At 38.1% G+C, this 26,649-nt stretch overlaps 1 protein-coding gene across 12 annotated transcripts in view; it reads left to right on the top strand.

Annotated features, from left to right (window-relative positions):
• Nucleotides 1–537: 537 nt before the first annotated feature.
• Nucleotides 538–26,649, top strand: part of ZFX (zinc finger protein X-linked) — a 42,138-nt gene continuing 16,026 nt past the window's right edge. For 3 of the 12 annotated variants that reach the window (XM_081567941.1, XM_081567938.1, XM_081567929.1), the window contains exons 1-3: nt 1,070–1,135; nt 17,632–17,720; nt 20,633–21,202. In XM_081567941.1, coding sequence (XP_081424067.1) covers nt 17,660–17,720; nt 20,633–21,202 — 631 coding nt within the window. In that variant the 5' untranslated portion in view covers nt 1,070–1,135; nt 17,632–17,659. Of the gene's footprint in view, nt 586–1,069; nt 1,509–1,590; nt 2,607–3,402; nt 3,442–3,811; nt 4,089–14,380; nt 14,590–17,631; nt 17,721–19,002; nt 19,020–20,632; nt 21,203–26,649 lie in introns of those variants that run through there. The other 9 variants (XM_081567939.1, XM_081567931.1, XM_081567935.1 and 6 more) reach the window with 8 other exon arrangements.

Genomic DNA, 26,649 nt, shown 5'->3' with positions numbered 1-26,649 from the left:
GTTTTATTTACTCAAATACATATTTTTCTAAGTCTCTTTAAACTTTGAAAGGCTTAAGTAGTTTGTAAAAAAACACCCATATCGCCATTCTGCTGCTCCCTCTATATTTATTAAAGAATGTGAAAAATTATTTATGAAACAATCACACAAGACATATTTCAGACTCCCCAACCGTGAAAGAGATATAGAGAAAATATACGTTAAAAATTCCTGTTCGTTGCAATGTGCGAAACAAGTTTCAAAATTTAACACTTTTAATATTTTCCGCCGTAAACTAATAAAATCAATTAGGTTCTATGAACGTTTATTTAAAAAAAATTAAACGGTTGGTACGTGCTCTAGGATAACCCTTCTCCCCCTCCTTTTGCCCACACACCCATTTAGACTGGCAAGCCTATTTTCATTTTATTTCAAAGTTGCTTTTTTTGTTTTTTTTTAAGCGAAGGCAGGGGACAGTGGGGGTTGCTAAATTTATCTTCTTCTCCAGCCACGGGGATGAAGAAAACACATTTACTGCGGGCGGGGGTCTGAGGGCCTGCAAACAACTCGAGCAGGCGCCTGGGCCAGGAGCGGCGCGGAGAGGCGGTAGGTCTCCGGGGAGGGCCCGGGGGCCGGCCGCGGCCCTCGGGAGATGGTGGGGGGCGGCAGGGCCGGTCGCGGGCCGCTTGCCTCTCCGCGGGGTCGGCGGACCACGGCCCCGCGCGGGCTTTTACGGCCGAGAAGGCGGCAGTGGCGCGTGTGTAGCGGCGGCGGCGGGCGGGAGCGCGGAGGAGGTGGAAAGAAGGGGGGCGCTGTCACGGAGACTCCGGCCGCCGGAGACCCCGCCGCAGCGAGGCCACTGGGCTCCCCGGTCGCGGAGCGTGAGCGCGCCGACCGGGGCGCCAGGGGGACACACCGGGCGAAGGAGGGGGCCTATCTATCCTTCCGCATTTTCCTGGGTCTCTCTCCCGGGCGGTGACGTGACGTGCTGACGGCGGGCCCGTGCCGGGGAGCTGGGCCGCTTTTTGTCAGCTCCGAACTCGGCCCCTCCTCCCTCCCTCCGCCCGCCCCACCAGCCGGAGCCCGGCCCAGTGCTCCAGAGAAAGGCCGGCCTGCAGCACCCGCCACCGTCGCCGCCCGCCCGCACGCCCGTCCGGTGAGTTCCGGGCGCCGCCGCGGCCGTAGGGCCTAGCCCGCGCGCAGGGGCCTGGTCCCGGCCTGGTCGGCGGCCCGCGTGGCGCCCTTCCGCGCTAGGCCGGGCGGTGTGGCGCGCGGCGCCGAGCAGGCCCCAAGGAGGCCGCAGTTAGGCCCGGGGAGGAGCCCGGCTGCCCCGAGCGGCGGCGGAGGCGCGCTCCGCAAACGGGCGGGGGTTGGGGGAGGGTTGCCCGGTGGCCCTGGAGGCGGCCGAGGGGCCCCGGGTCGGTGTCGCGGCCCGCTTAGGGCATCGCGCGGGGGTGAGGCCTGGCAAGGAGGCGAAGGCTGCAGGCGTGAGGTGAAGGCCGCAGGCCGGCCGGGCCGATTTTCGCTATGTAAATATCGACAAGGGGGGGAGGGACGGGGGACAAGATGGCGGCGCCTCGGCGCCTGCTGCAGGGGACGGTTGAGGGGGTTGCCGGGAGGGGGAGCCGCCATCTTGAAGGCGGCGTCTGAAGAGAAAATTCCGCTACAGCCCGTGAGGGGGGGTCGGAGAGCGGGCGGCGGCGGCGGCGGCTCCGGTGACGGGTCCCGGAGGCCCGGCACGGCAGCGTGTGCGCGCGGAGGGGGCGTGCTCGCTCCCCACAGCGGCCATTGCCCTCGCCGCCATGATGGGCGCTCGGGCTCCAGACGCTCGGCGGCAGCGCCACCTTCCTGCCCTGCCTCCCGCAGCCCCGTGACTGGCTGCTGCTTCCGCTGTATTATAACTGAGCTGCCGCAGGCGGCCATAGCTGGCGCCGGGGCGCCGGGGCCATCTCGTTCCTCAGGTCCCTTCCCCCGCGCTGGTAGTCACTTGAGGGTCGTCGGGACGGATGGCCGCCCAGGCATGTGGACTCATCACCCAAAAGGGACCCCAAGACATTTTTTAATTTTTACCACATCGAAGTCACACGTGACTGTTAGGGTGCCCTAGATGCAGTTGTTTTCCAACAATCACTATCTTCTCGAGTAAAAAAAATTGAAGAGTAAAAGAAAAAAATTGATAGGAAAGAAGTTCTTACCACTTTTATGCTATAAGGGAAAAATGCAAATTGCACAGCACGGAAACGGAGGAATGAAAAATCTTACGGAGTCATTTGAATTTCATTAATTCGGCAACAGCTTTCTAGAAAAGATACATTTAAGTTATTAGCGATCTGTTGGTAGCATTTTTTTTTTCCCCAGGAGTAAGAAAAGGGCAGAAGTTTTATATTCTTGCTGAAGGACAGCATAAAGTGATGCAGTGTTGTTCCTGTACCTGGTATGGTATTCAGTTTCTCTATTTGATGTGACAAACTCTACGGTGCAGTTCCACCTTTAAAGTAGTTTTGATTGCATACTCTGCTACTCTCCCGTGAACTCGGAGCCCAGTGCCAGGTGGTGCTCCGAAAGATTAAAAAGATTTCTTGTGCAGACGGCGACTCCGAGAAGTTCGTTTTTCAGAGGCAGATGAGGTGAGATGTACTGAGGTGGTGCGGGGAAGGTACAACCAGTTATTGGGGTTTCAGAGGAAAGCAAGGTTAGGTCACATTTTGAGGTTATTGAAGGATGGGTCCTTCCAATGAACACCCAGGACTGATCTCCTTGGTTTGGGTGCACTCCGGGAGTTGGTGATGGACAGGGAGGCCTGGCGTGCTGCGGTTCATGGGGTCGCAAAGAGTCGGATGCGACTGAACTGAACTGAAGGATGGGTAGGACTGTTTGACGGAGATGGGGGTGGGGAAAGGGCGTTTCAAGGGTGGACGCTTCTTACAGAAAACAGCAAGTGTGTATAATTTGGCTGGAGTAGATGGTGTAGGTAGGGGAGTGGTGGCTAAGGTAGATGGAGCTTGCTTTGCAGGTAGAGAGGCTTGTACTTGATGGGAAAGGCCCAGAGAGCCCTCAAGTATCAAGAGTAATGACGCATCTGAGCCCGGCTTTATAGTCTCTTGGTCCTTCCGCTGGCCTCGGAAGAGTTTCAAAGTTGAGATATAATGAGAGTAGCAAGTTAACCTTGAAAAGCAGTGTTTCACTACAGGAATGATTATCAAGAATGTTTGGAAGTTCAGCCAATTCTGCTACTTTTAAAAAATAATCTGTTCCGATTCTGCTACTTTTAAAAAGTAATCTGTTATAGATAACTGCTCCTTTTCCTGTCCTAATTTCTCACTTCAAGTAACCTTTTGTTCAAGAGTTGCTATAATTTCTGTAATAAACCAATGGGGAGGGACTTCTAGCTTTTCATTTACCGTGGTTGAACATTACAGGATCAGTGCTGTGGGTTACTTTACCAAAAGGAGGAATGAACCTGTAAGTATCCCCATGGTAATTTTTAAAGAAGTCAGTTTTAATGATGATTAAAAAGGCAGCAGCCTTCAGATGGCTTTTTTGGAATCTCTATTTTTCTGCTTGGTAAGAGGAACCACCTTTTTGATTAAGAGGGTAACTAAGGCTGTTTGCTAAACTAAGCCTTCTCATGTTTTGATTAATATTTGAACTAGTCTAGATGCACATTTTGGGAATGTGTTTCCTAGAATTTTATGATAACGTAAATTTATAGGTAGCATAAATATTCATTAGAAAATTGTTTCACTTTTCCATTTTTTTTAAGAGTCTCATGTTGATTGTAAAGGGCCATGGGTTAGAAACGTTTGAGACAGTACATCGTCGGAGGCTGACTGTTAAGCAAGATACTAAGGTGGGCTGTGGTTGTTGAGATGGTAAAGGTAAACGTAAACTTGAAAGAACCAGTTGCTTTGTATCTTGACAACTGGGAAATACATAGAACTCGAAAAGAGAGAATTGTATTGCTGCACATGCAGTACAGCACCAGTGGATGTTCCAGTACAGCAAGAGTGGATGAATAAGATTCAGAGTTGGACTCAAGTTGTATAGTGAAGAGGACAGAAATCTATGGCTTAAAACTGGTGGAACACTGGCCATCTTGGATAAACAAGGTGTTGATTTTCAATTTGTGTATCTTTCAGATAGATGCAAGTTTGCTTTTTTTAAAAAACATGCTCATAATGCATTGAAGAAAAACTTTTCTTTCACATTGCTGTTTGTAAATGCTTCTTTTCTAAACCCATCTAGACTTTTATTGCCACTGATGTCCTTGTCTGTATTATTTGTGTTGGTGTACACTGGCAATTCCAGACTTTTCTTTTTTACTCTTTAACTCCTCAACCTGTCCTTTAAACCACTCGGCCTCAGCAGAGATCACCTAATCGTTTACTTAGGACAGAAAGATAGACGACTATCAGATATAAGCAATTGAATTTCCTTCCTGCCACTTCAAGCTCTTCCTTTGTCTCTCCCTAGGCTGTCCTCCTGTTCTTCGCTTGCAGGAGAATTGGCCTCCTTCAGGCCCAGATGCTCTGCCTGTGGGATCCACCGGTCCCAAAGGACGGAGCTCTGTCAGTGTGGTTCTGCCACTTGCATCATTGCCCTCTAACTCTGCTGGCGCCTTTCCCTATCCTTAAAACATTCCTGGGTTTGCTCATCTTACGAAAACTTCAGCTGTTTTTCCTTTCACCAGCACTTTTATTTCTTTTCATCCCACTCTTCCTAGATCCGATACTTCCCCAACTGGGAAACTTTTCCACAGCATGTCAGCAGGTGTATCTCATAAAAGTGTTCTGTCTTTCAGAAACTCTGTGCCTTCTCTGTCTTCTGGCATGGGATTTTCCTCCAGGTCAGTCATCTATGCTGTTTTCTTGAATCTTCTCCTGTGGTTTTGGTGCCCTTTACGATGCCCACCCTCTTTTCTAGTTCTCATCTAGCATTTCCAGTTGCCTATTAACCACCTCTATTCAGGTGTCTAACATGGCTGAAACCAAATTTATCTGGAACATAGTAGATGCCCAGTACTGTTTATTGGGGGGAAAATTGTTCTTTAAACTCAGAGCCCCTAAAATAACTCCTGCTTCTAGCTTGTTTTCTTTCTTTTATGGCACCATCATTTTTACAGGCTTATTCTTCTGTCTCATATAGCAGTGTCGGTATGTGAGCATTTAACCTATTCTGTTTTAGCTGTGTATTTATATTTTTGTTATCTTTTCTAAACCTGTAGAGACAGGTTCTCATTTGTCCTTGTCTCAGAGCATTACCTGGCACATAGTAAAGACAGTTACCTAAAAACAATTATCTCAATTATTGGGTGCAGAGAATTGTATGTAGTTGGATAGTTTTCAGCTATTAAAGTATCTGTCTAGTCACCGTGTTCTTTGACGAAGGGGTGTATGTAGTAAGACATACCACATAAACTGAGTAACCCCCATTGCTTAAACTTGGGGTTAATATAGCCAGTCTTCTCTTACTCCTGTCAAATTATTTTCCAAAGAACTCTTTTTATAAAATCCAGGAATCTTGTAACTACATTTTACTCAAAGGGAGGTACATTTTGAGGAAGCTACATGACCTTGAAAATACAGCCATTAGGATTGAAAAAATATTTAAAATTTTAAAATTATGAAATATCTCAGAATTGCTAAAAAGCAGGTATCGCCCAGATTTAACAGATCTTAAATATCTTACACGTTATTTGTTTCATAACTTGCTCTGTGTTTAAAGAAAACCTCAAAGATTATAAAGATCGCCTCCCTATCCCATTCCTGTCTTTTCTTTGCCAGAAATAACCACTATCCTAATATGTATGTACCAGAAACAATATCAAGTACTGCTTTATGTGTTTTAACTTTACATATATGGTATCGTACTGTGTTTATCATTTTATATATATTTTTTCACTTAGCAAAGTGTTTTTTGAGATTTTTTTCATGCTTGTATGTGAATCTAGTTCAGCAATTCTCAGAGTGCTCCAGGAATTCCCAGGGATCCTTGAGATTCTTCCAGCCTCATTCTTTTGTGCACTGCACAAGTACTGTATAAAGGCGCCACGAAACATGATGTCATGATAGATGGAACACAGACGCAGTTATGGGAATCCAGCTGTCCTCTATTAAGCTTGTCTTTGAAGAGATTTGCAGAAATGTAAAACAGTGCTACTCTTTTCACAATTTTTTTGTTTTGAAAAATAGTTATTTAAAAATCAGTGTTCATGTTTACATACAGTGGGTTGATTTTCTATGAACTAATAAATCTTTTTAAGATGTCTAGGATTTAATTTCTAACATAAACATGTCTAGATAGAACCCACATAAAAACTCTTTAAGGTCTTCAATTTTTAAGAGTTGTAAAGAGGTCCCGAGTCCAAAAAATTTTAAAACCACTGATCTACTTCATTCATTTTACTTATATTTTAATGTGTAAATATACTGTGGTTTATTTATCTATTCTTAGGGAGGGGCCATTAGGTTGTTAGCAGTTTTCTGCAGTTTCAAACAATGTGGCCCTGAGCATCCTAATAGGGGGTTCTTCTCTCTTGAGATTGTAGAAGTAGAGTGGCTGCATTCAAGAATTTGTGCATTTGTCAGTTTTATTGGGAATTGTCAAATTGTGCTCCATTTGACATCCCCACCAGCTGTGTATGAGCCTCTGTTTCTCCAGACCACTGCCAAAAGATTAGACTTTGCAGTTTTCTCCAGTCTTTTGGGTAAAAATGGTATCTCATTGCTGTTTTCATTTTGCATTTCTTAGATTACTCATGTTGTTGAACTTTTTTCCCCATGTATTTATTGGCTGTATGAGTTTTCTATGACTTACTTGTACCTGTCCTTGGTCCATTTTTTATTGGATTGTTGCCTTTTCCTGGTTGGTTTATGGTTATTCTTTTTATATTCTGAATATTAATGATGTGTAGTTTTACACACCGAAAATACCATTTTCTTTAGTCTGTGGCTGATCTTTTAGTTTTGTTTGTGGAATGTTTTTTGTGTAGGACTTCTTAATGTGAAAGTAGTCAGTTTTCTCATTTTTTTTTTTTTTTTAATACGTGTCTTATGTTTTCTTGTATCAGCAAGAAATTCTTCCGTTGCCCCAAGGTCATAAATGATACTGTACTTTTTTCATATTTAGGTCATTAATTCATCTGGAATTTTTTCTCTATTGTGTGATGTAGGGATCTAATTTTATCTTTTTAATGTGAATTTGCTGAGTAGTTTGGCCTTCCTGCTCACTAATTTGTAACGCTACTCTTGAAGTTTATCATGTACTCACATATATATATCTGTTTCTACTTCTGATTTCATTGGTCTGATTATAATACCTCTACCACTCTGATTTAACAATGATAGCTTTATAATTAAATCTTAATAAGTGTTCTTTTTCAGAGTTTTAAAGCTGTTTTCCTTCCTTTATTTTCGGGTCAGTTTGTTGGTTTGTATGAAAAACTTGGATTTTTATTGTATTTGCATCAAATTTACAGAATAATGTGTAGATAAATATAGATATGTGCTAAGTAGTGGAGCTGGGATTTGAGTCTTGGGTGTATTCTACTGCTTTTCATAAAGCTCTTGCACAGCTTTTATTAGATTTTTTTGCTAGAAAAAATTTGTGTGATTTTTGTTATTGTGAATATCTTTTAGATATTGTTTCTAGTTAGTTATTGCTGATATATAGGGAGTACTATGGACTTAATGTATTGATAGTGTAACCTTGTTGAACTTGCATATTACTATATTTCATAGATTCTGAAGTACATTCCCCCCCCTCCATTACATCTTACATCTCTCCCCCTCAGAAAGTCACTTAGATCTTCAGTTGATAGTGTCCTATAATCATGGTTGTCCATGTCTTGATGTTATCATCTTTATATGCATGTACTTGGTCAGGACTCTTCATTTCGTCATCACTTAAATGAGTATGTGCATTGTTTTGTAATTTCTTACTCAGCAATATAACTGAAGGCAGAAGGAATTGTGAAGTGAGTGTCTTACCAGAAAGAAAACCCCATAGATAATAATGGAACATTTTACGAAATACTGTATCATCAATACTCTTGTTGGTAGAGGACAGTATTGTTAGGAAAAATTCAAGAGGTTTAAGTAGAAAAGCATTCCAGAGTTAGGACCCTGAATGTGAAGTTTTAGGAGTACCCCTCTACAAATTTCTTTTGCTTCTATTTTTTTCTTCTGTATATGCACAGGCTATGATGGAAATACATCTAAATCAGTATGAAAGAATTGTCTTGGTAAGTCTGAAATGAAATTTCTAGATATTAAAGTGTAGTATCAGTTTAATTGACAGTGTATTTTCCTTAGTTGTAGGTAGAACAAGGGTGCATCTTAAAACAGGTGGTATTTTTGGATTCAGTGAAATGTGGGCGTTTATAATTTGTTTGTATTTTCTAAATACATAAGTGTATGTGAATAAAGATGTTTTATTTCTTTTCTTGATTCCTTTTTGCCTCCTTTTTCTTTTTTGTTTTCTTTTTCTTCTACTTCATTGACTAATGCCTCTAGCACAGACTTGTATGAAAACATTGATAACAGGCATTATTGTCTAGGTACTTTAATGTTTAATGGAGTGCTTCTAATATTTTATCATTAAAAATGATATTTTGGTTGGTTTTTTTTTTGGAGGGGGGATATACTAGTTTTTTAGTTTATGTTCTCTCTTCTGCCTAGCATTTTAGAGTTTTCATTATGAACAGGAGTTGATTTTTTAATGTTTTTGCTGCATCTATATGTGTGATGAATTGTATTAATAGATTTTGTATTTTAAACTGTCTTTGGAGTCCCTGGATATCTGTGTCCTTTTGTTATTGCCATGTAGTTTTGTTTTTATGCTAACTTCTTAAGATGTTTTGAGGAGTATTTCTTTTTGAAACAAGTTGTGTTTAATAGAGATGATCTGTTTCTAGAAAGTTAGACTTCATCTGTGAAATTGTCTTTGCCTGGTGTCTTTTTTTTTCTGAATTGTATTTTGATTAATAGTTTTTTTCATGGTGATGTCTTTTTTGGCTTTTCTTGAGTTTTCTTTATACAAAATAAAGTATTCTAGAAAGGTATAACATTTCAAATATATTAATATAAAATATAGTCTTCTCTAATGACTGTAAACTGTCTAATTTCATTAATTTGTCCCTTTTTTTTGATGAGTACTGCCAATGACTTGCCTATATTAAGGCTTTTAAAATAGTTCTTTTTATTGACCCTTTTTGTTTCTGCTCATATGGTTAATATTTCTTTCTATTTTATTTGCATTTATTCTGACATTTTAAAAGTTTAATTTGAAGTTTAGCTCATTAGTTTTTAATCTCTACTGTTAAATGCCTTTAAAACTATAAAATTTATTCTGAACTGTAACGGGATACTGTGAATTTGATATGAATTGATTTTTTGTTATTTAGTTCTAAATGTATTGTAAGTCTTATAATTTTCCTATTGCCCATTGAATTATTGAGACTTTCAAATTTATGGGAATTTTTTGAGGGGTGTTATTATCTCTGTGACATTTATTTCTGATTTTACTACTTTATAGTTGGGGGATGTTGATTAATACACAAAAATAAATTGTATCTCTCTATACTAACAACAAACAATTTGAAAATCAGATTTAAAAGCCAGTACAGTTGATTGATTGTTTCATATTTTTGTTTTAAAAGCCAGTAGTACAACTTATAGTAAGATCAAAAAGCATTCAATACCTTGAAATAAACCCAGCACAGCTTACTAAGACCTTTAGTTAAAAAACATTACTGAGAGGAAATGAAAGACGAACTAATAAATGTGGAGAGACACAATGTTCATGGATCATAAGTGTCCATATTATAAATATGTCAATTTTGACATACAGAGAGATTCAATGAAGTCCTAATCAAAACCCCAACAGGCTTTTTTTTTTTGTTTGATAGACCATATCAGATTTATATGGAAATGCAAAGGGCCTGGAATAGCAAAGCCAGTCTTGAAAAAAAAAGTTGGAAAACTTAAAACTACCACATATCAAAGCTTATTATAAAGTTATAATGATTAATATAGTGGGTGCAAGGCCGAATTGGTCAATGGAACAGAATAGTCTGAAAGTAGACCTACATATATAAGGTTAATTGATTTACAACAAAAGTGTGTTGGGATTTTAATTGAATGTAGTAATCAAAGAGAATTAATATTACTGATCCAATATGTTGAAGAGCAAGATTGATTTTTCTGTGTATTTGTATTTTTCTTTTTAAATCCTACTTAGTAGAGTTTTCAATTTTTCTTATCAGTGGTATTTTACATTTTTAACTATGGCATAAAAAAGCTTTTGTCTTAAAAAAGAAAAACCTTGGCCTTCAAGTATATTAATTTTTTATCAGCACACTTTATGAATTCACTCTGAAATTAAGATTTTAGTTGATTCTCTTGAATTTCCTAAGTAAGTCATATGTAAATAAATATAATTTCTTTCAAATAATAATTATATCTTGCATTTCATTATTTTACTGCCTTGGCTATCAGTTCCCATACAATCTTAAATAATAGTGGGCATCCTTGTCTTAAGTTTGACTTGAGAAGAAATACTTTTAGTGTTTCACCTGAGTTTTAATATATTTCTTTTTGTTATAAAGTTATACTGATATCAGTCTCCTATCTAAAAATACATATTGTAACATGAACTAGTTTTTGGTTTGCATGTACTTGTGTTTTTTTTTTAAACAACTTTATTGAGAGAAAGCTGTTACAAAATACACCTTTCAAAATGACACTTCAGTGAATTTTTTGTAGATTCAGAGTTGTCCTCCTGTCACCAGTAATTTTAGAACATTTTTATCACCCCAGAAAGCCTGTACCCAGTTAGCAATCAGTTTCCACCCCTTGCCCCTGCCAGTCTACTTTCTGTCTGTATGGATTTGCCTTTTCTTCACATTTCATGTTAGTGGAATCCTGTTGTTGTCTTCCTGTTCTTCCTTTTTATCTTTACCTCCTTCTCCTTCATAGTAAGAACACTTAATATGTGATCTACCCTTTTAGGAAATTTTAAGTGTACAGTACAGTATTGTTAGCTATAGATACCATGCCATATAGAGGATTTACAGAACTCTCTATCCTTTACCATTATCTCTCCAGCATCTCCTCTGTTCAACCCTAGGGAACCACCATTCTGCTCTCTGCTTCTCTGAGTTTGACTGTTTCAGAGTCATATAAGTGAGATCATGCAGAATGTTTTTATCTTTTTCCCCATATCTGGCTAATTTCACTTAACATAATGTCCTCTTCCATCCATGTTGTCACAAATGATGGGATTTTGAGAGTCAATACTATCCCACTGTATTGATATATTACATTTTCTTTATCCATTCATCTGTCAGTGGACATTTAGGTATTAATATTTTGGCAACTCTTAATCTGAACATGAATTAGGGGCTTTGGAAAAATAATATTTTAGGAAGACTTGTCATTTTTAGGTCTGATTTTTTTTCCTGTTTAAAAGCTCTTTTTAAAGAAAATTTTTTAAATTGAAGTATAGTTAATATGCAGTGTTGTGTTAGTTTTAGGACAAAATTTTAATAGATTTTGAAAGTTTGAACTCTTAGACCTTAACCAAAAAACCTTGAAATGACTGATTGGCACAAATGGTTTTATGGAAAAAAAAAATCTGTAACAACTTGGCATTAAATTTTTGAGCAAAATGTACAGAATTCCAAGTAGGACAGGGCAAGGAAGGAGGGGCTCTGACATTTACAACAGGAAGCATTTTTTTTCCTCTTCTTGACACAGAGGGTGGCAAGGTTGTTTAAAATATTCTGTTAGTGGAATTTGAATTAAACCTTTTAGCTTAATATTATTATTTATATATATATATATATTTACTTATTTTTTGAGTGTTTGATCTGTCAGGTGTTGATAAGAGTTGTAACTTTTTACTACTATTGATTTTTTTGGTTCTGTTTCTCATAGTTTTTTTTCTTTTTCTTTTTTGCTTCTACATGTTTCCATGCTGTTTTATTTGACACATACAAATTAATAATGACTTCAAGATAGACTAGAGAACACACATTTGTTTTTACTTTCTTTTGAAATCACATTGAGGAAGAAGTATACAAATTCAAAGAAAAAAGAAAACCTGAGGGATATGCCACTTGTAGTCCAGAATATGATGAATTTCTGGTTGCATAAAGCAGTTGGGAATCAATCAGTGACAAAGCCCTAGAGAGCTTAGCTTAGTGAACATGTATCCCTATTTGAAAAGCTGGAACCAGGACCATCCCCAAATTGTCATTTTGTGTTATCCCCAGTGTCAAAAGTGGGGACATCCTAGGAGAAAGAGCAAGCCATGGGCACAACCAGATAATTAAAGTTATGGAAATCCAAGCCATTTACTTATCAGTGTATATGTCTCTAGTGGTTGTCCTCCTGAGCTAATGCCAGAAATTTGGCTTTCTGAATTGCAAATTCATCCATAGGAAATTCCAATGTGAGTATTGTGGGGAGAAAGCTAAGGGCAGTGCTTTAGGTAGCTTATAGCTATCCTGAGGATATTGGACCTCCAGTACCTGCACGATGGGATACTCATCCACCATAAAGGAAAGCCTGGCTACTTACATGGTTCCTTTCTCTCCCTTGGCCTTATTCTAGACAGGACTCTTTTGGTCAGAACTTGGGTTCATTGCTAGGCAACCAGGGATTCTCACTTGGGCTGAGAAAATATAGAATACAGCCAAGTTATCAGAATGTATGTAACTCTAGTGTAGACCCTCATCCACAAATATATGTGGAGAACCTGTAAGAACAATGCTTTTGAGGAATATCATAAGTTGGAAAGAGAGGCACCAAATTCAACCCACTGAAGAATGAAACAGCAGAGGAGACAGTTTAATATAGAGTACAGAATAAACTTTAAATCCTCAGAGATATTTGAGAAGATGCAGTATCCACTATAAAAAGGTTACTATGAAAAAGAAAACTAAGTTTATTTTGAAATTAAAACATTTTTTAAAAAGCTGTTTGGCCATGCTACTTGGCATGCTGAATATTAGTTCCCTGATCAGGGATCGAACTCATGCCCCCTGCATTGAAAGCACAGAGTCCTAGCCTCTGGACCGCCAGAGAAGTCCCAAAACATGATATTTTAAGCAAAAATCAGTGGATGGGGTGAAGATCAAATAGCTAGTTTAGAAGAAAGGGTTTAAGGATTGTGAGAATGTAATAGAAAAGGATAGAAAATACAGGAGAAAAGGTTAAAGCAATGTGGAGCCTAGATTTAGGAGTTATAACATTCTATAATAGAAATTCTAGTAAGAATGAACAGAGAAAATGGAAGAAAGTATAGAAACAGAAGCAAATTTCTTCAATTCAAAAAGGGCTCAAACTTTTGATTGGAAGATTGCCACTGGGTTCTGGAGGAAACCCACCAGAGCTTGTTAGAGTGGTAGCAGTGAAAATAGAGGGGACATGATGAATTTAAGAGTGACTGGCTGTGAGACAAATTTAAGGGCTGAGTTGGTGAGAGAAGTGAAATAGCATTCCAGATTTGAAAGTTAGATATCTGAAGAAATGATAGCTACATATCCCACATTGACGAATGTGGGAAAAAATTGGTAAAGAAATGTAGCTTAAGAGAGAACATATTAGGCTTTAAATGTAAATTTTAAGCAGTTTCATTTTCTTTTTAAGAAAAATTCTGTTACAGATGGGTCTGCTTTTGTTTGTGTTTCCTGTAACTTGAGCAGTTTCATCTAACATGTATAATACAGTTTGAGTCTCTGAGCATGTCTTAGGGAGAAGAACTAGAGTTACGTCATAAAATTAAAAGGCACTGAGTTTTTGGAAGACCAGAAGCAGACAAGTGATTCTTGTATGCTTATGACAAAAAGCAGAGTGAATACGTAAGTACTCTGTTAATTTGCCTGAGGAAGATTGTGAATGTGTCTAGGTATCAAAAGATATAAAACAGATAAATTATATTCTTTATCCCTAATTTAAGACAGATAAAATGCCACTGCTATACTTATTAACTTGGCATGGTATTTTTATTGCTTTATTTTAAAGGATGGAAGAAAGTTATTTGAATTTCCTGAGTTTAGCTCAACCCATTATTTCTCTTAAAATGGTACATTTTTCTGCTGTGAATTCTTCCCATAGCATTTTTTAAGATCACGCATCCAGGAAGGGAATATTTTACTGAGCTTAAGGTGACTGGGGTCCTGGAATTATTTTGAGGGCATTTGACAGACTAAAACTATTAATATGTGTTCACCCAAATCGTTGGGTTCTTGGTTCTCTGAACCATTCTGCTGATTTGTCTTCAGATTCAGCTGGTCCCTGGACATGGTTCTTGCAGCAAAGGTAGGGGCACTTTCAGTTACATCATCAGTGTGCGCCCCCTACCACCCTGACTTTGTCACAATCCATAGAACTTTCCTGAGTAGTCCCATTCTAAGAACATTGGTTTCAGTCTGATTATCAGAGAGGTTTCCAACCCAGAGGGGTTACAAAGTTGAAGTACAGTCACCTCTGCCTGGACGTTCAAAACATGTTTTGTCCTGATTTGAGTTTTTATAATGACAAAATAGAAGGGAAAAAAACCAGTCAAAACTGTTGAACAGTTACTGCTTACCTGAGTCACAATAAGGTGAGTGGACACCCTCCATTTGGACCAGAGTATCTGAGGAAATGGATATGATGTGAAATGTTGGAAATAATAGCAAATAAGTCTAATATGGTAACTTGGGTTACTATTTTAGAGCACCCTGAGTTTTGGGGAACTGCTGGAGCTTTCTGAGCAGGGAGTGCGTTGAGCAAAACAGTACTTCTGAAAATTAGTCTGCCCACAGATCGCAGGAATGCCCTGGCAGTTGGCACCAGCCCTTACTTGTAGGTTCCTGGTCATTTGTTACGGGAGAGGCAGAAAGCGAAAGGCCAGTTGAGAGGCTATTTTTGTCCCTTGGGAACCGGGAAATATGAAACCGAGAGTGAATGGTGACACTAGGAATAAAAAGGGACAGATTCCAAAGAACCTGTGGAGAAGGAAGGGACACACAGTCTGACAACATGGTGGAATATAAGCAGGGAAGAAGGAAAAGGCCTTAGTGGTCACAATGGGAGAAAGCAGGGTTTTCTCCTGATGAAAATCTTCAGCAGCCAGCCTGGTGGAAGTGTTAGGAACTACCCTGAGTATTGGATTTGGGGAATTATCTTTGTGTAAATGGTAATTGAAACTCTAGAATAAAGAGGAAGAGAATAGGGCTAAGTGTCCTATCCTGGGCAGGACTGCAGTAAGGGGAGAGGGCCAGCAGAGTAGACAGACGCTGGGAAGAAGGGGAGAGATGAAAGTGTCACTTAAACTGAGGAAGGAGAGAATGTCAGAGTCGAGGGGATTAGCTGTCAAACTCAGAATAGAAAAGCTCAGAAAAGGAGTTACTGTGCAGGTGGAGAATTCTTAGAGCTGATGGTTTTGGGTTTATGTAGGGAAATTGGGAAGAGGAACCTTAATACCTTAAAGAACCCCATTTATTACCTTCTAAATTGGCTTAATTTCATGTTTTAAGACTATGTCATTATGCTTAGAAAATTAGCTTACATTTATAATTTTCTAGTTACATTTTTAAAAGGGGAAAATGGACTATGGCCAGAGGTGATTTTGTTGGGGAGAGAACAGTGAGAATTTATTCAGAGCATTTATGTTTTACATTTTTTTTCTTTTTTACATTTTTTATAGTTGAAATATTTTTGGTTTTGGTCCTTTTAATTTGAACAACTTCAAATAAATAACATGAAACATTTACTTTTCCTGAAAATGGATAGAATACGTCTCAGAATTGACAAGCTGAAAATCTGATTATTAGTGTTAATTGAGTTTCTCATGGATATTTCATTAAGGATTATATATGTGTATGTAAATGCAAGTTTAGCGTCTGAAAATAATCATAAATGATTTACAGCAAACAAGTCAGTCAGAAAAAGGGAAAAAAGGTAAAATGCTATAGAAATTCAGAGGAGGCGGGAGATTATTTTCATCTTTTTCTTTTTTGAGTGTGGGGAAGGGGGTTTGGGGAAAGGTCCAAACAGATGATAGGGGAAAGGTGTTCCTGGTAAAAGAAATTCTGAGCCAAATATAGAATTTGGATCTTAGGTGGATATTGAGCATTTTTGTTTGGTTGAAGTGTGTGAATGTAGTGGTTGGGGATGTTGCTTGAAGAAGAGAGACTTAGGGAAGATAATGAGAAAAAGATAATTTGCAGCTGGAACTTAGAAGATGGCAGGAGTTTCAACTTTATTTGAAGGAAACAGGGAGCCATTAAACATCTTTTGAACAGAGGCCTGATATCACCTAGCTGATGCTTTAAAAAAAATGACTCTTGTTTCTGTTATTTGAAATTTTAGTAAGCATCATGCGGCACTTTTATCATCAGCAAAAGATGATAAAAGTAAAAGAGAGATGTGTTTAATACCACCATTTAGGTTGGATTAGAAAGTGAGAAAGTAGAGATAAGGAAACCAGTGAGGGAGGAGGTTTATGTAATACTTGTAACATGAGTAAGCCCTAATCCCTGATGTCTGCTCTTTTGAAGCAGTGATTAGTATTAAATAGTATATTATTTGATTGGTTAATTTTTTTGTTGTAAATTTTTGGCTTAAATAGAAAAGGGAGCATTAAGGTCATTGGGGTGTCTTGCAAAACTCAAGGCAGACTGTAGCGGGACCTCAGAAAGGTCTAGAACCAGGAGCTAAAAAGCTATTGGTAAGCTTCCCTTCCCTGCTCCCTCTTCTCTATTTCTCAAGGCATTCACTGGATTTTTTGGTTTTTATTTGTAAACTTTATCTCACTAGTCTAAGCTGAAGTTGGTAAATAGTCTTCCTCACCTCCTATGTTCCAGCCATGAGGCGAGGAGAGAGAGAATGATAGACTGAGTGACCTTTGCTCATGGTTTCAATTCTAGGGATAGGACTTTGATTTTATTGTGCTCAAAGATGAACTTATTTGTACTGTTTTATAGTTAGTGCCAATCAGCTATGGCCAGGAGAGTATAAATTCACTGTGGGAATTTACTTCTCTAGACTGGAGGGTTAGTTAAGAGGTCATTGTAAATTAGGCAAAGATCCCAAAGGGTGTTTGCTACAATTACACACTTTGAGTTTTTAACTGTTGTTTAATGTATTGGTTGGAAGATAGCAGACTACTTTAAATTTAGAGAAGTAATAGGAAAATTGTGCAGGAATTTCCTCCCAGTAAGCTACAGAGTTGAGTCTTAATAAAGCTAGTTGCCCTTGTGTGACTGAGGAGTATTAAAGACTGAGAGGAGACGAGAGTTCTGGGATGCTGGAAATGTTCTCTATCTTGATCTGGGTAGTGATTATACAGATTTATGCATGTGTCAGAATTCATCAGGATGTTTGCTGTATGTATGATGTATGTAAGTAGTATCTCAGAAAGTCTAGGCAAAGTTGATTTTTTGATTTATCTACCTTTGCTTGTCATATAGATGCCCATATATCATTATGTTTTTGGCAGTTTAATTTTAACTTTTGTCTTTTATTTCATCTAGATACATTTTTGATAGATATTCATTTGTCACATAATTTTGAGTGTTTCAGAAGTGTAAATATTATGATGACATTTTTAATACATGATATAAAAAACCTAATGCTTGGTTTACTTTCCCCCCTAATTTAGGAGCTGTGACTGATGAAAATTAAAGGCCATGGATGAAGATGGACTTGAATTACAACCACAAGAACCAAACTCATTTTTTGATGCAACAGGTATAACTATTTGGGTTGTTCCACTTCCCAGCTACCAGATTTGGAGTTGGTTGTCAAGTGGACAAATTGCTAGATGCTCTCGTTGATATTCACATTTAGGTATCTTATTATCCTGTCAAACCTACAGATGCTAAAGTGAGTACATTATTATTTCCCTGCCTAAAAATATGGCTCCCTCTTAACCGTCACTCATATTCTTGTCAGTAACAGCAACAGGATCAAAACCTTAGTGTCTAGTTCAGTTATAGCATTAAGTTCTATTAAAGTTCTCCCTTTGAAAATATTCCTTGCTTACATCTCTTCATTCTACTTTCTTCCACATAGACCAACTATATCATCTCATTCTTAGTCTTCAGTAACTTTTAAATTCTTTTGCTTCCCCTTAGTCTTTTTTTGTCTAGCCCAGCAGTCAGAGTACTCATCATAAAATAACATGTGGATCTTGTCATTTCTGTTTCCCATTATCCAGCAGGTAAAGTATAAACCTAAGGCACTCTGTTTTCTGACCCCATCCTACTTTTAAAATCCTCTCACAAGGTAACAAAAGGAGCCATTTGCTTCAGGAAGATGGAGTCTTACCTCACTCCCCAAACTGATCAAGGAAAATTAAATTTATGAAGTTCTAAAAATAGAAGAAAAAAAGTATTCACAGTTTTTAATTACTCATGGTTTCAGTTATATAACATAGTGAAGTGATTATGCTAGGTTTTGTAATGTAAAATGATTTTATATAACATTAACTAGGAACCCTTATAAATAAAATGTTAATGAGTTTTCCATTGGACTTGAAATAACTATTGTAGTATATTAAGGAAATAGTAATTAACTATCCTAAAATTAAATATTAATGATATTTAATTTAAACTTTTCTTTAATCTCTAAATCTAATGGGGGTTTGTGTATTTTTCTTAACAATATGGGATAGTCTTTTGATTCACCTTTGGTAATTTCATCTTTATAATGATAAATGCAAAGTTATGATTTTTTCTTCTTTAGAACATAAAGTATAATTAATGTGCTTGAAGGAGAGACTAAGCTCTTTGGAGAAAAACGCACGCTATTTACTAGCTTAATCTTGCCGCACGCAAGCCTAGATCATGGGCTGAGGGGTAGATTGAAGGGCTGTTGCATTTTAGCCCTGATTGTTAACACTTATGGTATTTGTTTATCTTTGAGCAAGTCACTTAATCTGCCAGGGCCTCCATTTCCATATGTCCTAATAATAATGAAACCTTTCATTACAGTTTTTCAGAACACTTCCCATATATTCCCATTTGGTCATCACAACAGTCCTGTGAGGTATGCATGGCAGATACTACTGTCCTCATTTTACTGATGAGGAAACTGAAACTCAGAGGTTAAATGACTTGCCCAAGGTCACAAAACTAATAAGTGTCCAAATCCTGCTCTGTGGTTTAGATTTTTTAACCAGTACTCTTGCCACTAAATGCTTTCATCTTCATGCCTGCAAAATGGAGATTACAGTGCTCTATTGCTTGATGTTTCATTGAGAATATTGAAAACAGTATAAAACATTTTGTGTAAGTTCTATGGGAATTAAAGCAAACACTTTGTTATTTCTAGGAATAATTAAAATTAAAATGAATATTAACTGGCTTTAAGATGTCTTACATTTTTAAAGGTTCTTTGGCCCTTGTTGATTATTTGTGTTGGTTAAAAATTTTTTTTAAAAAGCCCTGTGTGTCTCTGCGGGCCTGGCCATTGATAACAGTCATTGAGTTAGGCAGCTGTTTGGACTCAGCTTGGTCTGAGTCACATCCAGAAGCACTAATCGACTGAATAGCTTTTTAGGTAAGACTTTTATAAAATATTGTTGGCTTTTCTCTGGATCAGGAGCCAGGATACTGGATTTGTTTTGTCTTACATTATGTTTTTGGCAAGGATATCTGATTTTGATTTTCCTTTGTGGCATTCATTCAGAGTAATATTTACTGAGCACCATAATCTGTGCAAACTGTGTGATCTTGGTGAAGTCATTTAATCTCACTGGGCTTCAAATGATTCACCCCTCTACCTTCATTCGTTAACTGCAGAGAATAGGGTTTCTTATATTCTGAGGAACTGCCTGGGGGATTGGGATATGGGAAAATGGGAGGAAGCTGGATGGAGGCAGACTACCCTGGTGAGGTTGGATCAGGCCCTGCTCCAACTAACCTTACCCTCCACTGCTGCAGAGCAGCTACACTTTTATTCATCTTACCTGTCCACAGAGGCTCCTTAACCAGTTGTCTTTCCTCTTTAATTGTGGCCTTCTCGCCCTGGTTTTATTTATGGCCCAATCCTTTTTATATTCTAGATTGTCATAAGATAGTTTCTGAATTTCCATGGTCATAAATGGAGGATATTTGTAGGATATTGTCCTCGAACAAAACAGGAGAAAGGGGAAAAAATGGAAGGGAAGTAAAAGAAAACATGGGAGAGATGGAAAGAAGAAAAAAACATGAGTTGAGAGAGACATGGAGCAAGAAGGGAAAGAAGTGAAAAACATATAATGAGGGAAATGGTATATTTACCTCCTGAAATTGCTTCACTTACTCATTTCTATAATCATCCCTTAAGTACCTGTACATATGAGTTTAATCTTAGTCAGCCTAGGAAATTACTTTCATGAATATGTTTTTGTGTGTGACTGTCTCAATTACTTTGTTTTTCTATTATTTTCTTATCAATTGATTTGGGATGAGTATAAAAATTCTTGTGTTAAGAATTTCTAATTTCTGATATGATTCAAAAATAGATTCCCTCTTTATTTCTTTAATCTGTCTTAATGTTTGAGACAACTGAGGAGCTCTAGACTGTTTTCCTGGTAGAACTTAAGTAACATTTATATTAATTGAGGTAGTCATGCAGGTCTACCTGAAATTTGTGATTTTAATTTTTGTTTTTTTAAGGAGCTGATGCTACACACATGGATGGTGATCAAATTGTTGTGGAAGTACAAGAAACTGTTTTTGTTTCAGATGTTGTGGATTCAGACATAACTGTGCATAACTTTGTTCCCGATGACCCAGACTCAGTTGTAATCCAAGATGTTATCGAGGACGTTGTTATAGAAGATGTTCAGTGTCCAGATATCATGGAAGAAGCAGATGTATCTGAAACAGTCATCATTCCTGAGCAAGTGCTGGACTCAGATGTAACAGAAGAAGTGTCTTTAGCACATTGCACAGTCCCAGATGACGTCTTAGCTTCTGATATTACTTCGGCCTCAATGTCTATGCCAGAACACGTCTTGACGAGTGAATCCATACATGTGTCTGACATTGGACACGTTGAACACGTTGTTCATGATAGCGTAGTAGAGGCAGAAATCGTCACTGATCCTCTGACAGCCGATGTAGTGTCAGAAGAAGTATTGGTAGCGGATTGTGCCTCAGAAGCAGTCATAGATGCCAACGGGATCCCTGTGGACCAGCAGGAGGATGACAAAGGCAACTGTGAGGACTACCTTATGATTTCCTGTAAGTCTTGTGGTACAGTGATTATCAAAGGTGTTTTCAAAGGTTGTCTTTCCTAACTTAGGTTGGGAGGATATTTTCTTGACTTCTGTAAAATTAAATTAAATCTCATCCACCTTTCTTCATTGTTGTTTCAGTCTGGACCCTGTGAGATAACTCAAAATTAAGAAAAGTGAAATGATACAGAGTAGAGTCATTTCTTTTTAAGGACACAATAGAAAGATGAAGGTGGAAAGGAATAGAACTGAACTTTGTGAAATCATGAAGGATGTGATTAGGCTGTTACGAGCCTTTATTAGAATTAGGAACCCTCTTGAAACTTAAAAGGAGAAAAATGTGTAATCAAATTACTTATATTCTTGTATATGGATGTACAGTACTACTTACATAATACTTATGTACTTATACAGTATATAAAATGCTATTTATTATAACAGCATGGAAAAGAACTCTGGCATAGCATTTAAACAAATGATTCCAAAACATGATTTCAAATGTGACAGACTCATACTAAATTATTGAAGAAAAGTAACTGTTTTGGAACACACCTCTAACATCTGGAAGGACAGCTGTGTCATCTTACAGTCTGTTTCTTGGTGCCAGAGATAAAATCCACAGTTGAATAGACCACAGTTCTGACCCAGTGTGGAAATTCCCATGCCTTTAGGAACTAAATTCAAACAAGACTCACAGACTATTTGCACATATAAATTTACAAGACTGTTTGCTTTGCTTGAATACCTGTTATAATTAATTTAATGAAACATGTTGGAGTTCACTAGCATTTTAGGAAATACCTTTTAAAAGTTCTTAAGATTTTGGAAATCAGAGAATTCTTTGTGTGAAAAGAAAAATACCTTCACTACAACACGTTTATTGTGCCTCTACTGTGTTTCAGAAATTTGTGTAGATAGTGCAAATATAGACTATAGCCTGCCAGGCCCCTCTGTGCATGGGATTTCCCAGGCAAAATTACTGGAGTGGGTTGCCGTTTCTTCTCCAGGGGATCTTCCCAACCCAGGGATCAAACCCACATCTCTTGTGTCTCCTGCATTGGCAGAAGGATTTTTTACCACTGCACCACCTGGGAAACCCAAGAATATGGATATATGCTAAATGAAAAAATCACACAAAACTATTGTTCTTGGAGAGCTTGCAGTCTACAATGGGAGAGAAAGATAGGTCACACTATGATGTAGAGGTATGACTAAATTAATGTGGAGACAGAATGGAGTTGCTCACCTTTGAACTCAACGATGAGTTCCTAGTTTAACAAGATGAAGAAGGTCACGGATGAGAGGGAGCCATTCCAGGAAAATGGTATAGTATGTCAAAAAAGGTCTTGGCTTTTTCTGAGAATAATGGGAACTTTAGGATGTACTTGTATCTTTGTGCACTTTCTGTTTAATTACTTAGAATGCATTTCTAGAAGTAGTATTGATGGATCAAAGGGTACACATATTTACAAGTCTGGTTATATTTGCCTTGATAGTTTGCCTAATATTAACTCCACCCACCAAGTCTATGAGAATGTCCATTTCCCTACATTCTGACCAGCATAGGACATCGTTTCCCCTTTTAATTTTTGCCATTCTGACAAGGAAAAATTATTAATACCCTGTTTGAAACTTGAATTTATTTTAGGAAGATAATCCTGGTAGTAATATGGAGTAAGAATAGGTGAGGAGAGGTTAGTGGTAGAGAGTAGTTGAAATGGTTCCTAGATGAGACAAAGAAGATCCTGAGTACCTTCATAATAGTAGGAGTATAGAAGGGGAGTTTAATTTAAGAGAGTTTAGGAAGTAAAATGAATGTGATTTGGTGATAGATTAGGGTAGGGATTTAAGGGAGAAAGAATTCAAGGAGCACCCTAAGGTATTCTACCTTGGGAGATGACTGCCTGGTTATGCTGTTACCTGGGAGGAGGAATAAATTTGATGAAAGAAAGTGATTTAGGGCCTGTTTAAAGTTTGGGTTGTTTGCTGGGAACAATCTGGTAGATGTTTCTGTGGAAGTTAAAAATATGAATTTGGTGCTTTTGAGAGAGTTTGTGACTAGAGAGGAAGAAATTTAGGACAAGAGATTATAGCTGGTATCCTATCCTATCTGGAAATGGATGGTGGGCCCCAAAAAGTGCTTATCAAATAAGAATGTCAAGTATTGATCCTTTGGGAATTTAAGAAGTAGGCAGAGAAGAGCCCGTGAAAATCAGGAAGGTTTAGGAAAAAGAGGAAGAGAAAAATCTTTAGAGTGTTTTTGACACTGTCAAAGATAAGAATTTCTAAGAGTGTCAGTCACTGAGGAGGGAGTGGCCTTTTTCTTTAGGCAGTTAGGAGGTCATTGGTATCTTTTTCAACGAGCCTTTGTTTTTATTTTTGTGGAAAGGCAACTTTATTTTTTAATTAAAATTTTTTTGTTTGTTTTTTTAAATTAATTAATTTATTTTAATGGGAGGATAATTACTTTACAATGTTGTGATGGTTTTCTCCATACATCAACATGAATCAGCCACAGATATACATGTGTTCCCACATCCTGAACCCCCCCCACCTCCCTCTGCATCCTATCCCTCATGTATATTACCATATGTAAAAAAAGTTTTATTTTAACTATTGGGTGTAATATAGGCTCAAGGATGTATAGTACAACATGAAGAATACAGCCAATGTTTTGTAATAACTGTAAATTGAAAGGAACTTTAAAAATTGTATAAAAAATTATTGGTATCTTAATTAGAATAGTTTCAATAAAGCATGGGCCAGTGGAGAGGACATAGAGGAGATAAGCTATAATGGGTTGAGAAGTTGGTGGAAGTGGTGGAGTAGGTGAAGCAGTTTGTATAAGTTGCCATTTTGGTCACTGAAGGGACAGAAAAAGCATGAGTACAGGTTTTGATGGTTGGCTGGATGGTGGAAGTGTGTTGAGCATTTACAGGTTTATAGGTGCGGAACACAAACTGTTGAACAGAGACTGAAGATAAAGGAAGGACTAACAACAGGTGGAGCAGGTTCCAGAGAAGAGGAATGGAGTAGGGTCCAGGGCAGTGGTGGAAAGCTGATAGATGAGTCCTAGAAAGGAAGAGTGAGAGAGAGGTAGTTAAGGTTCAGGAAAATTGGAGAGCCTGAGACAGTGAGTTTAAAAGGAATGTTTGAATGTTGGGAGCTATTTTCTCTGTGTAGCAAATTCACCTGCTAATATAGATGGACCTGCAGAGTTTGAGTGGGAGCTGAAGGGTAGTAGCAAAGGCCTTTATCTTATGGGGATGGGCCAGGATAGGAAGCTAAAAGCCTATAAGATAGATTGCTGAACTGCAGGGGCCAGGTGAGATTGGGAGACTTAAGTTTATTTGTAAGATGCATTATTTAGTATGAAAATGCTGTTTTTAAATATAACTGCCAGATTTTGTATCCCACAACTAGGCAACCCAAGGGCAAGGCTGGAGAAAGGAGGGAGTTGGGTTCATTGTGCTTTTTGAGGGGACAAGGATCTTTGTCTCCATCAATGTCTCCATTCTTGACTTGTCTTTCCATTTTCTGCCCTGTCTTAAACCTGTTTTCTGAGGAGTAAAATGCACGGCATTGGTTTGACCTTTAGTTGCACAGCATCTCACTTTATTACCCTTTTAAGAAGTCAACTCTTCAAGAAGGTTATCCAAAAAGCCGGAAGTTTCTTTAGTAATGGTTGACACAGTGTACTAGATTCTTGTATTAGAGCTCAGACTTGCAAAATTTTTATTAAAAAAATCTTTATAATCATCTTTTTTGTAGGCCCTGGGGTTTCTGCTAATTTATATAGATTTTAATGTTTCCTGAAAAAGTAAATACAAATGGATGCAAACTGCTATTATACTGTATTTTACTATATTTTATATTTGTACATAAAAATACATATTTTAATAATGCAGTTTTACTTTTGTTTTTTTTATTTCTTTATTTTTAAAATAGAATGTCACACCCAAGCTCAAAGAATATAAAAACACATATATGTTAGTACAAATTCTTATCCCCCTATTTTACTCTAATGAAATGGTTGGATTGGTTTTAAATTGGGTTTAGGGATAGTGGCTTTTGGTAGTTTCTTTTGTCTTCTTTATTACACAGACACTTCTTCACTGTTTTCCTCTACTCCACACTGTTGTCCCTTTTCCCTTCAAAGTAATAATCATGTTAAACTGTTGGCTTTGGAATCAAACCAGTTGAATGCCTTGTACTTAATTAGATTTTCTCTTGTTTCTGCCTCCCAATAAAGACACTTCTTTTATGCTGCATTTTAACTTAAAACCTATATTGATTTCAGAAGTTTAGTATTGAGAGGGCTTTGTGCCAAACATACACAGGAATGGCCTGATTTTATCCATGATAGAGAATGCTGAGATGCCATTATTAGCAGTCAGCTTTAATGCTCTTCATAACATGATGAGAGATAGTGGTATCTCTGAATTCCTGTGATGTTTATTCATTACTTGATAGGTCAAAGAAGAATATGAACAGATGTGCAAATATTCTTCTCATTAAAAATTCCAGGAAGTCGTTGAATCGAAAGAAAGATAGCGCTAAGTCATGTCCGACTATTGCAATCCCATGAACTGTATAGGCTGCCAGTTTCCTATGTCCATGGGATTCTCTAGGCAAAAATACTGGAGTGGATTGCCATTTCCTTCTCCAAAGGAATTGAATCGAAGAGACTGCTAAATAGCTTTTATAGTCTTTAGTGTCCATCTTGGCAGATTTCTTCCCTCTGAAGGTCTCATTTAAAAAGATGACGACATAGCAAGTAGTAGTGTTGTGGGTAGTGTACAGTGGCACACTCTTTTTCACAGTATAAGCTGCCTTTGAAGTCAGGATGATCTCTATCTTTGCTGTCTAGATGTGATTGCTTCTAAATTGTTTCTTGATGACAAGAACTATCTGCTGCATCTTGGCTACTTACATATCTTCCCCATCAAACCCTTTGGCATATTAGATGTGAAATATTTGTTGAATAAATGAATATATGAATGCTATAGCTGAAAATCTGTGGAGATTATACCTCATCTAAGGTATTAATGACACATTTCTTCCCTACCAGTAGCTGTGGCTCTTATTTGGTTCTGGTCAGGCTAGATTTGGTAGCTTTGCTTTATGGCACTTAGGAGTTTTTTGTCTCTCTGAAAGTGGAGTGTTTGAGTCATCCATTTGTTACTCAAATTGTTTCTTCAGTTCTCCGTTAATCTGAGACAACTTCCAGACATCCCTAATTTCTTTGCAGTGATCTTCACTCTCCTACAGTTTCACTTTGCAGCTGCATGGTCAAGATGCTACTTGGTGAAACATCAGTTTGTACAATAGGGAAAGTTAGAGAAGATCTGGTGATGATGAGTTAGGCACTACCTTGCAACAGCTGCAGGAGACAAAATATTCTCTGGGTGCCTCTGATATTAATATGCTCAACGAGATGTCACTCTAGGTCTT

Source organism: Giraffa tippelskirchi, chromosome X (assembly GCF_054371585.1).
Source record: "Giraffa tippelskirchi isolate mGirTip1 chromosome X, T2T-mGirTip1v1.2.pri, whole genome shotgun sequence".
Taxonomy (NCBI): Eukaryota; Metazoa; Chordata; class Mammalia; order Artiodactyla; family Giraffidae; genus Giraffa; species Giraffa tippelskirchi.
Note: the sequence above shows the minus strand (reverse complement) of the source record. Positions and strands in the feature narration are given on the sequence as shown.